The sequence below is a fragment of the Hyperoodon ampullatus genome (genome assembly GCF_949752795.1).
Source record: "Hyperoodon ampullatus genome assembly, chromosome: 10".
Lineage (NCBI taxonomy): Eukaryota > Metazoa > Chordata > Mammalia > Artiodactyla > Ziphiidae > Hyperoodon > Hyperoodon ampullatus.
Window position 1 is genome coordinate 11,667,711 of NC_136923.1, and position 13,427 is coordinate 11,681,137.

The 13,427-nt window shown below is 36.9% G+C and overlaps 1 protein-coding gene across 1 annotated transcript in view; it reads right to left on the minus strand.

The window, feature by feature from the left end:
* ARL8B (ARF like GTPase 8B) overlaps window positions 1–13,427 on the minus strand; it is a 60,188-nt gene that overhangs the window by 11,322 nt on the left and 35,439 nt on the right. The window contains exons 2-4 of the mRNA XM_079713388.1: window positions 6,265–6,345; window positions 4,844–4,917; window positions 4,121–4,214 (exon numbers count right to left, since the gene is read on the minus strand). Coding sequence (XP_079569514.1) covers window positions 4,121–4,214; window positions 4,844–4,917; window positions 6,265–6,345 — 249 coding nt within the window. The remainder of the gene's footprint in view (window positions 1–4,120; window positions 4,215–4,843; window positions 4,918–6,264; window positions 6,346–13,427) is intronic.

Consider the following 13,427-nt stretch of genomic DNA (forward strand, 5'->3'; position numbering starts at 1 on the left):
CCCCAAAGTTAGCAGAAGGAAAGAAATCATAAAGATCAGATCAGAAATAAATGAAAAAGAAATGAAGGAAATGATAGAAAAGATGAATAAAACTAAAAGCTGTTTCTTTGAGAAGATAAACAAAATTGATAAACCATTAGCCAGACTTATCAAGAAAAAAAGGGAGAAGACTCAGGGGCTTCCCTGGTGGCGCAGTGGTTGGGAGTCCGCCTTCTGATGCAGGGGACACGGGTTCGTGCCCCGGTCTGCGAAGATCCCACATGCCGCGGAGCGGCTGGGCCCATGCACCATGGCCACTGGGCCTGCGCGTCCGGAGCCTGTGCTCCACAACAGGAGAGGCCACAACAGTTAGAGGCCCGCGTACCGCAAAAAAAAAAAAAAAAGGGAGAAGATTCAAATCAATAGAATTAGAAACAAAAAAGGAGAAGTAACAACTGACACTGCAGAAATACAAAGGATCATGAGAGATTACTACAAGCAACAATATGCCAATAAAATGGACAACCTGGAAGAAAGGAAAAATTCTTAGAAATGCACAACCTTCCGAGACTGAACCAGGAAGAAACAGAAAATATGAACAGACTGATCACAGCACTGAAATTGAAACTGTGCTTAAAAATATTCCAACAAACAAAAGCCCAGGACCAGATAGCTTCACAGGCGAATTCTATCAAACATTTAGAGAAGAGGTAACACCTATCTTTCTCAAACTCTTCGAAAATATAGCAGAGGGAGGAACAATCCCAAACTCATTGTACGAGGCCACCATCACTCTGATACCAAAACCAGACAAAGATGTCACAAAGAAAGAAAACTACAGGCCCTTATCACTGATGAACAAAGATGCAGAACTCCTCGACAAAATACTAACAAACAGAATCCAACAGCACATTAAAAGGATCATACACTGTGATCAAATGGGGTCATCCCCGGAATGCAATGATTCTTCAATATACGCAAATCAATCAACGTGATACACCATATTAACAAATTGAAAGAGAAAAAACATATGATCATCTCAATCAATGCAGAGAAAGCTTTTGACAAAATTCAACACCCATTTATGATAAAAACCCTGCAGAAAGTAGGCATAGAGGGAACTTTCCACAACATAATAAAGGCCATATACGACAAACCCACAGCCAACTTTATCCTCAATGGTGAAAAACTGAAACCATTTCCACTAAGATCAAGAAAAACACAAGGTTGCCCACTCTCATCACTATTATTTAACATAGGTTTGGAAGTTTTAGCCACAGCAATCAGAGAAGAAATAAAAGGAAACCAAATCGTAAAAGAAGTAAAGCTGTCACTGTTTGCAGATGACATGACACTATACAGAGAATCCTAAAGATGCTCCCAGAAAACTACTAGAGCTAATCAGTGAATTTGGTAAAGTAGCAGGATACAAAATTAATGCACAGAAATCTCTTGCATTCCTATACACTAATGATGAAAAATCTGAAAGTGAAATTAAGAAAACACTCCCATTTACCACTGCAACAAGAAGAACAAAATACCTAGGAATAAACCTACCTAAGGAGACAAAAGACCTGTATGCAGAAAATTATAAGACACTGATGAAAGAAATTAAAGATGATACAAATAGATGGAGAGATATACCATGTTCTTGGATTGGAAGAATCAACATTGTGAAAATGACTCTACTACCCAAAGCAATCTACAGATTCAATGCAATCCCTATCAAACCACCAATGGCATTTTTCACAGAACTAGAACAAAAAATTTCACAATTTGTATGGAAACACAAAAGACCCTGAATAGCCAAAGCAATCTTGAGAAAGAGAAATGGAGCTGGAGGAATCAGGCTCCCTGACTTCAGACAATACTACAAAGCTACAGTAATCAAGACAGTGTGGTACTGGCACAAAAACAGAAATATAGATCAATGGAACAGGACAGAAAGCCCAGAGATAAACCCACGCACCTATGGTCACCTTATCTTTGATAAAAGAGACAAGAATATACAATGGAGAAAAGACAGCCTCTTCAATAAGTGGTGCTGGGAAAACTGGACAGCTGCATGAAAAAGAATGAAATTAGAACACTTCCTAATACCATACACAAAAATAAACTCAGAATGGATTAAAGACCTAAATGTAAGGCCAGACACTGTAAAACTCTTAGAGGAAAACATAGGCAGAACACTCTAAGACATAAATCACAGCAAGATCCTTTTTGACCCACCTCCTAGAGAAATGGAAATAAAAACAAAAATAAACAAATGGGACCTAATGAAACTTAAAAGCTTTTGCACAGCAAAGGAAACCATAAACAAGACGAAAAGAAAACCCTCAGAATGGGAGAAAATATTTGCAAACGAAGCAACTGACAAAGGATTAATCTCCAAAACACACAAGCAACTCATGTAGCTCAATATCAAAAAAACAAACAACCCAATCCAAAAATGGGCAGAAGACCTAAATAGACATTTCTCCAAAAAGATACACAGATTGCCAACAAACACATGAAAGAATGCTCAACATCATTAATCATTAGAGAAATGCAAATCAAAACTACAATGAGATATCATCTCACACCCGTCAGAATGGCCATCATCAAAAAATCTACAAACAATAAATGCCGGAGAGGGTGTGGAGAAAAGGGAACCCTCTTGCACTGTTGGTGGGAATGTAAATTGGTACAGCCACTATGGAGAACAGTATGGAGTTTCCTTAAAAACTAAAAATACAACTACCATACGACCCAGCAATCCCACTACTGGGCATATACCCTGAGAAAACCATAATTCAAAAAGAGTCATGTACCAAAATGTTCACTGCAGCTCTTTTACAATAGCCAGGAGATGGAAGCAACCTAAGTGTCCATCCACAGATGAATGGATAAAGAAGATGTGGCACATATATACAATGGAATATTACTCAACCATAAAAAGGAACGAAACTGAGTTCTTTGTAGTGAGGTGGATGGACCTAGAGACTGTCATACAGAATGAAGTAAGTCAGAAAGAGAAAAACAAATACCGATGCTAACACATATATACATGGAATCTAAAAAAAAAAAAAGAAAAAAGAAAAAAAAATGATCAGAAGAACCTAGGGGCAAGATGGGAATAAAGATGCAGACCTACTAGAGAATGGACTTGAGGATACGGGGAGGGGGAAGGGTAAGCCGGGACAAAGTGAGAGAGTGGCATGGACATATATACACTACCAAACGTAAGGTAGATAGCTAGAGGGAAGCAGCCGCATAGCACAGGGAGATCAGCTCGGTGCTTTTTGACCACCTGGAGGGGTGGGATAGGGACGGTGGGAGGGAGGGAGATGCAAGAGGGAAGAGATATGAGGACATATGTATAACTGATTCACTTTGTTATAAAGCAGAAACTAACACACCATTGTAAAGCAATTATACTCCAATAAAGATGTATGTATGTATAAACAAACAAACAAACAAACCCAACCAGTCCCACCCCACACAGCCTCTTCTAGTGTCCAGCCCACCGCAAGCTCGCCACACTCCACCCCACCCTCCCCACTCTGCTCTGCGCTCTAGAAACACGGTCTTCCTCCCAGTGCCCCACCTCCTCCTACCAAAGAGCCTCTGCCTGCAACTCCCTTTTCCTCCAGCTGTCACATCCCTCACATGCCTACACATCCCTCACATCTCAGCTCAAGCAGCATTTCCTTGGGGAATCCTTCCTTCTTCCCTCAAGCTACATTAAGTCTCCCCTCTAACTTACAACTCAATAGCCCCTTGTACCTCTCCCTTGAAGGACTGATCACAGCCGTATTATTCAAATGATTTCATATCATCTACCTAGTTTCCTACTGAACCATAAGCTCCATGATTGTAGGCAGCATGTCTGTTTCCACTTCTGCTCACTACTATTTCCCCAGGACTAAGCACTGCTCCTACTACATACAATTCAATAAACAGCTGGTTACGAAATGAATAAACAGCACACTGCACAGTATGTGGCAGATACTCAGTAAATGTAAGCCTTCCAGGCTTTAAAACAAAAGACATTTTACTGATTTCAAACACAATAAGTAAAAATGTATAATTATACTTGTAATAATATAATTATAAATATTATAGTTATATAATGTAAAATTAACCAGTACTCCATACTCACTGGAATGCCTTGTAACTGTGGTTTATCTAGAAGATTATGTAGTTCATTTCGAGAGGCTTCTATCTTTTCACGATCTGCAGCATCTATCATGTAGCTTTAAAAAAAAAATAAAGTGATCTCAATATGTCTCCACCATATTGCTTGATGATCGCAATTAACAGATGTTTTAATTTTCTTAATTTATACTACTGTAACTGTTCATTAAAATAAAGTCCTCGATTTTAAAAGGCTGGCACCCAAAAATACTTTTTAATAGACTGTTCTACAGATACGAAGTACTATATATAAAATTAGATAAGCAACAAGGATATACTTATAGCACAGAGAATTATACCCATTATCTTTTAATAACCTATAACAGAATATAATTAAAACTACTGAATCACTATGCTGTATACCTGAAACCAACACAATACTGAAAATCAACTATACTTCAATAAAATAAGTACATAGGTAGACTGTTCTTAGGGGGCTAATACCTGATAGTAAAACATTTATATCCATAGCTCTTAGCTACATAAGAAACAAACAAAACTCTCATTCTATCATTCTGTTTTTAAAGTCTGATGTTAATGGGATTACACTAAGAAAATATCTAAGAAAGACTGTTATTGCCCGAAATAAAAATTGAGCCTTTAAAAGTATGAAAACCAGCGTTTTCCCTTGAAACCTAAACTGACTGCAAGGGGGGAGGTGGGGGGGAGGGGCGGGGAAGCAGCTTACACAATAGCGTTGACCCCTCTGCAGTACCGTTCCCACATGCTCCGGAAGCGGGGTTGTCCTCCTATGTCCCAAATCTTCAAATCAAGATAGACAGTTCTTAATAAAGATATTTCAAATAACATTGAAGAAAAAAGCAGCAGAAGGAGGGGAAAAGATCAAGCAGATATGCTCATTTCCACAACGTTAGAGCCAAATTGCTTTTGAAAAACTTGAGGTCAAACAAGCTCTTAATCTGGAAGTTCCTGGGGCCACTTCTGAACTTGAAGCTCATACTTAATATGTTTACATTAGATCTAATAGGTGGTGCTTGAGCAAAGATTTAGTTTCTGTGCAATAGTTTCTTTGCCTGTTAACCAATAAATTTCCAATACTGAAAATACATATTTTTTGAAATAGCACTCTTAGAATCTGCATAATCAGCCATCATCCATATTTGAAGTCCAACACAGAAAAAAACAGTTCATTCAGAATCTATTTAAGTTTAGTTGTCTGATTGGGTATATATTAACATCTAATCATTTTTAGTTATTCTGTACATAACAGAAAACATTCCTGCCTAGGTGCTTTTCTTATATAAAATTATTTTACCCATATGAAAGCTACTACCCACAGTAATTTCACTATTATGGCTACTCTGTAGGGCTATGTAAAGGTCTGAAGTCATGATATTTATCTTTAGGAGGCTTCCAATTTAGCCATAGACACTGGAAACATGCATGAAGACATACACGAAAAATGAGCAGCTTCATTAGATAAGCTACAGAACAAATTTAGTAAACAGCTTCTGTGAACCACAAGAACTGGGTAAAATGGCCATAAAGTTCAAGCTATAGAAGTAAACTCCCCCCATGAACAAGGAAGCCAAAAATAATAATAATAATAAATTAAAAAACAGTCCAACAGTCCACAATTCAAACCTATCAAACTTATTCTAGAAACAAAATTACGTTAAACTAGTTAACTTTTTACTGTTTTATAGTTTTAATTTTAGGGCTTATTAGTAAAGAAAGGGAAAACTAGTTTACCATATTGGCTACCACAAATATAATACTAAATTACCAACATTATAAACAATTATTATCTTTCAATATAAAATATCATTCATGAAATAATGTAATAATATCACATTCCAAATACTCTGAAAATGGGATTTTTCTTTCCTAGGAACACCTAAATCCCAAATAATACTTCTGCCAATCCATATGCTAAGTTTTTTATGGGCACTTAACAACATTTCAACACACAGATTTTGATCTATTAGAGCAAGAAAGAAAAAAACTTCATTTACACTCTTTTGGAACATGCCCACTCATTAATTAAGAACTGCCAATACTCATGTAAAATGCAAAGAAACGAACAGAAAAATTCCTAGTTTGTATCTGCTAACAATGTAACTCAAGTATGGCAAGAAGCTGACGTACCTTTATTGTGACGTTACCTTTAGTTACTTTCCTCATGTTGAAGCCCACTGTAGGTATCATATCTTCACTGAATTGACCTGACTGAAAGAAAACATTTTTAGATTAATCGTTGTTTATAAAAACATGTAACACTGCAAACCTTTCACATCATTACTCTGTACCCATCTTAGCAAATAACTAATTTTTTAGTGACAATAACAATATACCTTAAGAAAACACTCCTAATAGCCATAAATCTTGAAGAGGTGCCTTATTTTTTTCATTCAAAGACATAGTCTTCCATTAAAGATACTTCTGAAACTACTATAATTTTTTACGTATTTTTAAGTTTAAGAAATGCTGTACAACTACATATGAACATTTATTAATTCGTGCACCTATACGTGAATTTTTGCATACAAGGTACAAGTAAATCAGAAGGAAAAGTTCAAAGTTTTCTATTTTTAGGATTGAAATTATTTTGACAATACTGTTAAAATTCACTGTTGCTTTTCTGAGTCAGTCTTTCAACAAGGCTTATAAAATGTTTTCTTCATAAACATGATCCTCCCTTACGTAATCAATTATATTCTCTTTTTGGTTTCTGACATTCCTGTCAGAGGACTAAAATTAAATATCTTCTAACAGTATTTATATTTTTAAATTTAAAATGTTCACCCATCTAGGATTTGATTACACAATGCAAGAAAGGTCCTTTTTACAAATGTATAGCCTATAATCACCTCACTCCTCATTTAAAACTTATGTATTTATTTATTATTTATTTTTGGCTGTGTTGGGTCCTCATTGCTGCACACAGGCTTTCTCTAGTTGCAGCGAGTTGGGGCTACTCTTCATTGTGGTGCACAGACTTCTCATTGCAGTGGTTTCTCTTGCTGCGGAGAACGGGCTCTAGGTGCGCGGGCTTCAGTAGTTGTGGCACGCGGGCTCAGTAGTTGTGGCTTGGGGGCTCTAGAGCGCAGGCTCAGTAGTTGTGGCGCACAGACCCAGCTGCTCCGCAGCATGTTGGGTCTTCCTGGACCAGGGCTCCAACCCGTGTCCCCTGCATTGGCAGGCGGATTCCTAACCACTACGCCACCAGGGAAGCCCTCACTCCTCATTTAAAAATCCACACTTTCCTAACTAGATTGATGTGATACGCCGAATTCCATATAGAGACAGTTCTATATCTGAGTCTTCAATTCTTTTCCATTAGTCTGTTTAGTTCTAATTGGAAATAAATTAGGACTACATGAATTACTGTAGCTTATCCTATATATTATTCTATATAGCAGATCAAGAAGTGGAATGTTCAGGAATGTGTTTCATCTCTCGCATTTGAAATAAACTTTAGAAATTAATAATTCTCTTAAAATACTAACTGCCCTTTATCAACTCTTGATACTTAACCAAGTCTCTCCACCTAGGCACATGGTTTGTTCACTCAAACATTGAAATCCCTTATATCCTTCAGTGAAGTATCATAATTCTCTTCTAACAGGTCTTCCATCTTTCTTGTCATATTCTTTATTTTGACTGCAATTATGAAGTACACCTAATGAGTCACAATTGATACTGATTTTATATATTTACATATTCATATATTTTATTTGCCAAATGTTTATTTCTCCAGTGATCTCTTATTTATTAGGTATAGCTCGGGATTATGAAATGTATCAACTTGGGAGTAATTAAACAAATGGAACTATTTTCAAGGCCCTAACACTGGCCAATTGTTTGCCACACATTCATTCCAAAACTGTCTACAAGTACCAATTGTACCAAGCACAATGAATTCCAATTTTACAAATTAATTTCTTCTACATAACCCCAAAAGTGTTCTACTTTTAAAATTTTTCCCCTCCTGTTCAGTGGAGTTTGGGCTAATCTCAAAAAAAAATGTGAAAGAGAGAGGAGAAAGAGAGAGAGAGAGAGAGAGAGAGAGAAACGAAAGAAGGAAGGAAGGGAGGGAGGGAGGGAGAGGGAGAGAGAGGGAGAGGGAGAGAGAGAGAGAGAGAGAGAAAGAAAGAAAGAAAGAAAGAAAGAAAGAAAGAAAGAAAGAAAGAAAGAAAGAAAGAAAGAAAGAAAGAAAAAGGATGGAAAAAAGAAAGAGAGAAAGGAAGAAAGTTAACACAACCATAATCACTACTTTATACATACAGACATTATCATTTTCAGAACTTTCACACATATTATTTATATGTGTGAAGATCTAGTCATGATATCAAAACTACATATATCAAAACTAGCCATAACACAAGAACAAAAAATATAACCTGATTAAAAATGGGCAAAGGCAAAAACCAAAGGCATAATCTACAAAAGAAATAATAAGATAACTTCATTAAAAACTTCTGCTCTGCAAAAGACAATGCCAAGAGACTCGGAAAACAAGCCACAGAGTAAGAGAAAAATATGTGCAAAAGATATTCTATAAAGGACTGTTATGGGAAATATACAAAGAACTTTTAAAACTCAGCAATACGAAAACAAACAATCCAATTAAAATATGAGCCAAAGATCTTAACAGACATCTCATCAAAGAAGATATACAGATGGCAAATAAGCATATGAAAAGATGCACCACATCATGTGTCACCACGGAAATGCAAATTAAAACAATGAGATACCACCACAAAGCAATGAGTGGCCCAAATCTGGTATTCTTTGATAACACCAAATGCTGATGAGGATGTAGAGCAAGAGGAACTCTCAGTCATTGCTGACAGGTTTGCAAAATGGTACAGACACTTTGGAAGACACTTTGACAGTTTCTTACAAAACCAAACATACTCTTAACATACAATCCAACAATGACACAACCTTGGTATTTACCCAAAGGACTTGCAAACTTAAGTCCACACAAAAACTTATAAATTAAATGCTTACAGCATCGTTATTTATAATTGTTAAAACCTGAAAGCAACCAAGATGTCCTTCAATAAGTGAACGGATAGACTGGTACATCCAGACAACGTAGTATTATTCAGCACTAAAAGAAATTAGCTATCAAGCCACAAAAGACATGGAGGAGCCTCAAACGCATGTTTAATGAAAGACCCAATGTAGAAGGACTACATACTGTATGATTCCAACAATATCACATTATGAAAAGAGTAAAAATATCAGTGGTTGTCAGGGGTTGAAGAATGAAAAACAATATGGCAGTTCCTCAAAACATTAAAAATAGAATTACCACATGATCCAGCAATTCCAGTTCTGGGTATATACCTAAATGAAAGCAGGAACTTGAAGAGATATTTGTATAACCACGTTCACAGCTGAATTATTCTTAATAGCCACAAAGTGGAAGCAACCTGAGTGTCCACCTGCAGATGAGCAGATAAAGTGTGGTCTAGTCCTACGATGCAGTATTTTTCAGCCTTAAAAACCTTATTCATGGACTTGAGCACACGGGGTGGGGGGAGGGTAAGCTGGGACAAAAAGGAAGAGTAGCACTGACATATATACACTACCAAATGTAAAACAGACAGCTAGGGGAAAGCAGCTGCATAGCACAGGGAGATCAGCTCGGTGCTTTGTGACCACCTAGAGGGGTGGGACAGGGAGGGTGGGAGGGAGGCGTAAGAGGGAGGGGATATGGGGATATATGTATACGTACAGCTGATTCACTTTGTTATACAGCAGAAACTAACACAACAATGTAAAGCAATTATACTCCAATAAAGATGTTAAAAAAAACCAACCTTCTTCATGCTACACCGTGGATGAACCTTGAAGACATTATGCTAAGTGTAAGGCAGTCCCAAAAAAGACAAATACTTCATGATTCTATTTAAATAAGGAGCCTAGAGTAGTTAAATTCATAAAGACAGAAAATAGAATGGTAGTTGCCAAAGGCTAGAGAAGGGGAAACAAGGAGTTAATGCTTAGTGGGTACAGAATTTCAGGTTGGGAAGATCAAAGGTCCTATAGATGGATAGCAGTGATGGTTACACAAAAATGTAAATGTATTTAATAGCACTGTACACTCAAAAATAGTTAAGATGGTACTTTTAATGTTTTGTGTGTTTTACATTTTTTAGAAATATATGAGGTAAAGGGAGGCAATTATCACTACCATTTTACAGAACAAGAAATAAATTCCCCAGGTCACATACCTCAATAGTGGCTGATTACATGTCTTACAGATCACCAGTGTGAACTGTAATAGGCTTTAATTAATATCTGATGAGAAGTCTGTATGAGATAATGCTTCATTTATTTGGTATATTAGGTATCTGGTATATTAGGAAAAGGTGCTATACATAATAAAACAGCCAGAAATTGTAGCTAAAGTTTTTAGATACCAAAACTTTTAAAAAAGCTTGCACAGAAAGATTTCTGAAATGAAATACATACTTGGTTAACTTCTCACAGTCCATGGAACATGATTTAATGTGTTCTTGGTGTTTCAGGGTTATTTTATAAATTGTAAAAAGAGAAAACTAGGGACTTTCCTGGCGGTCCCGTGGTTAAGAATCTGCACTTCCCAGAAATCTCTTGCATTCCTATACACTAATGATGAAAAATCTGAAAGTGAAATTAAGAAAACACTCCCATTTACCACTGCAACAAAAAGAGTAAAATACCTAGGAATAAACCTACCTAAGGAGACAAAAGACCTGTATGCAGAAAACTATAAGACACTGATGAAAGAAATTAAAGATGATACAAACAGATGGAGAGATATACCATGTTCTTGGATTGGAAGAATCAACATTGAAAAATGACTATAGTACCCAAAACAATATACAGATTCAATGCAATCCCTATCAAACTACCAATGGCATTTTTCACAGAACTAGAACAAAAAAATTCACAATTTGTATGGAAACACAAAAGACCCCAAATAGCCAAAGCAATCTTGAGAAAGAGAAATGGAGCTGGAGGAATCAGGCTCCCTGACTTCAGACTATACTACAAAGCTACAGTAATCAAGATGGTATGGTACTGGCACAAAAACAGAAATGTAGCTCAATGGTACAGGATAGAAAGCCCAAAGATAAACCCATGTACATATGGTCACCTTATCGTTAATAAAGGAGGCAAGAATATATAATGGAGAAAAGACAGCCTCTTCAATCAGTGGTGGTGGGAAAACTGGACAGCTGCATGAAAAAGAATGAAATTAGAACACTTCCTAATACCATACACAAAAATAAACTCAAAATGGATTAAAGACCTAAATGTAAGGCCAGACACTGTAAAACTCTTAGAGGAAAACATAGGCAGAACACTCTGTGACATAAATCACAGCAAGATTCTTTTTGACCCACCTCCTAGAGAAATGGAAACAAAAACAAAAATAAACAAATGGGACCTAATGAAACTTAAAAGCTTTTGCACAGCAAAGGAAACCATAAACAAGACGAAAAGAAAGCCCTCAGAATGGGAGAAAATATTTGCAAACGAAGCAACTGACAAAGGATTAATCTCCAACAAAATATACAAGCAGCTCATGCAGCTCAATATCAAAAAAACAAACAACCCAATCCAAAAATGGGCAGAAGACCTAAATAGACATTTCTCCAAAAAGATACACAGATTGCCAACAAACACATGAAAGGATGCTCAACATCACTAATCATTAGAGAAGTGCAAATCAAAACAACGAGATATCATCTCACACCGGTCAGAATAGCCATCATCAAAAAATCTACAAACAATAAATGCTGGACAGGGTGTGGAGAAGAGGGAACCCTCCTACACTGTTGGTGGGAATGTAATTTGTACAGCCACTATGGAGAACAGTGTGGAGGTTCCTTAAAAAACTAAAAATAAAACTACCATATGACCCAGCAATCCCACTACTGGGCATATACCCTGAGAAAACCATAATTCAAAAAGAGTAACATACCACAATGTTCACTGCAGCACTATTTACAACAGCCAGGACATGGAAGCAACCTAAGTGTCCATCGACAGATGAATGGATAAAGAAGATGTGGCACATGTATACAACGGAATATTACTCAGCCATAAAAAGAAAGGAAATTGAGTTATTTGTAGTGAGGTAGATGGACCTAGAGTCTGTCATACAGAGTGAAGTAAGTCAGAAAAAGAAAAACAAATACTGTATGCTAACACATATATATGGAATTAAAAAAAAAAAATCGTTCTGAAGAACCTAGGGGCAGGACAGGCATAAAGACGCAGATGTAGAGAATGCATGTGAGGACATGGGGAGGGGGAAGGGTAAGCTGGGACGAAGTGAGAGAGTGGCATGGACATATATACACTACCAAATGTAAAACAGATAGCTAGTAGGAAGCAACCACATAGCCCAGGGAGATCAGCTTGGTGCTTTGTGACCACTTAGAGGGGTGGGATAGGAAGGGTGGGAGGGAGACGCAAGAGGGAGGGGATATGGGGATGTATGTATATATACAGCTGATTCACTTTGTTATAAAACAACAATGTAAAGCAATTATACTCCAATAAAGATGTTAAAAAAAAAAAAAAAAGAATCTGTGCTTCCATTGCAGGGGGCTCCAGTTCTATCCCTGGTTGGGGAACTAAGATCCCACATGCCACGCGGTGCAGCCAAAAAAAAAAAAGTGAAAATACTTAAAATATAAAAAAAAAAAAACCAAGAAAACTAAATTTGATAACCCTTAAGGGCCCTTCTGGCAGTAAAATTTTATGATTATGACCATCAATTATAGTACCAGCCCATGATAAAATGATGTAGGGGGCTGCAGTATACACGGCTGCTCCTGAACTTTCATAAATGTTCATCTCTCTCTTCACCATTACTTCTCACTGCTGGCAGATGTTAACAATAACTTTCCCTAATTCACCTGGCACTGCTAATCTGCAATGGCTGAAAATTAGGTAATCAAATCTTCGGGTTTTTAATCCCCAAATGTCTTGGGGACAGCAAAATGTTCAAAAATCATTCATCAGCTTTGATGAATGGATTCTGTGGTATAACAACTTTACAGACTTGGAAGCATTTTCAACTTCTTTCTTCGTATCAAATCTTAATCGTCACTTTTCAAAGTCTGTGTTGAATGACTAAACCACTAAGTTGGCAGTTGTGCTCTAAATAACAGAATTTATTTCTGTGCTGTCAAAATGCCAGTAAGCTGAGACTAGCAATTCAGGGAACAAGTAGATGCTTTAAAAGTACTACTTAATTGTGCATCATGCTATTTATTTTAACAAACACTTAAATAACG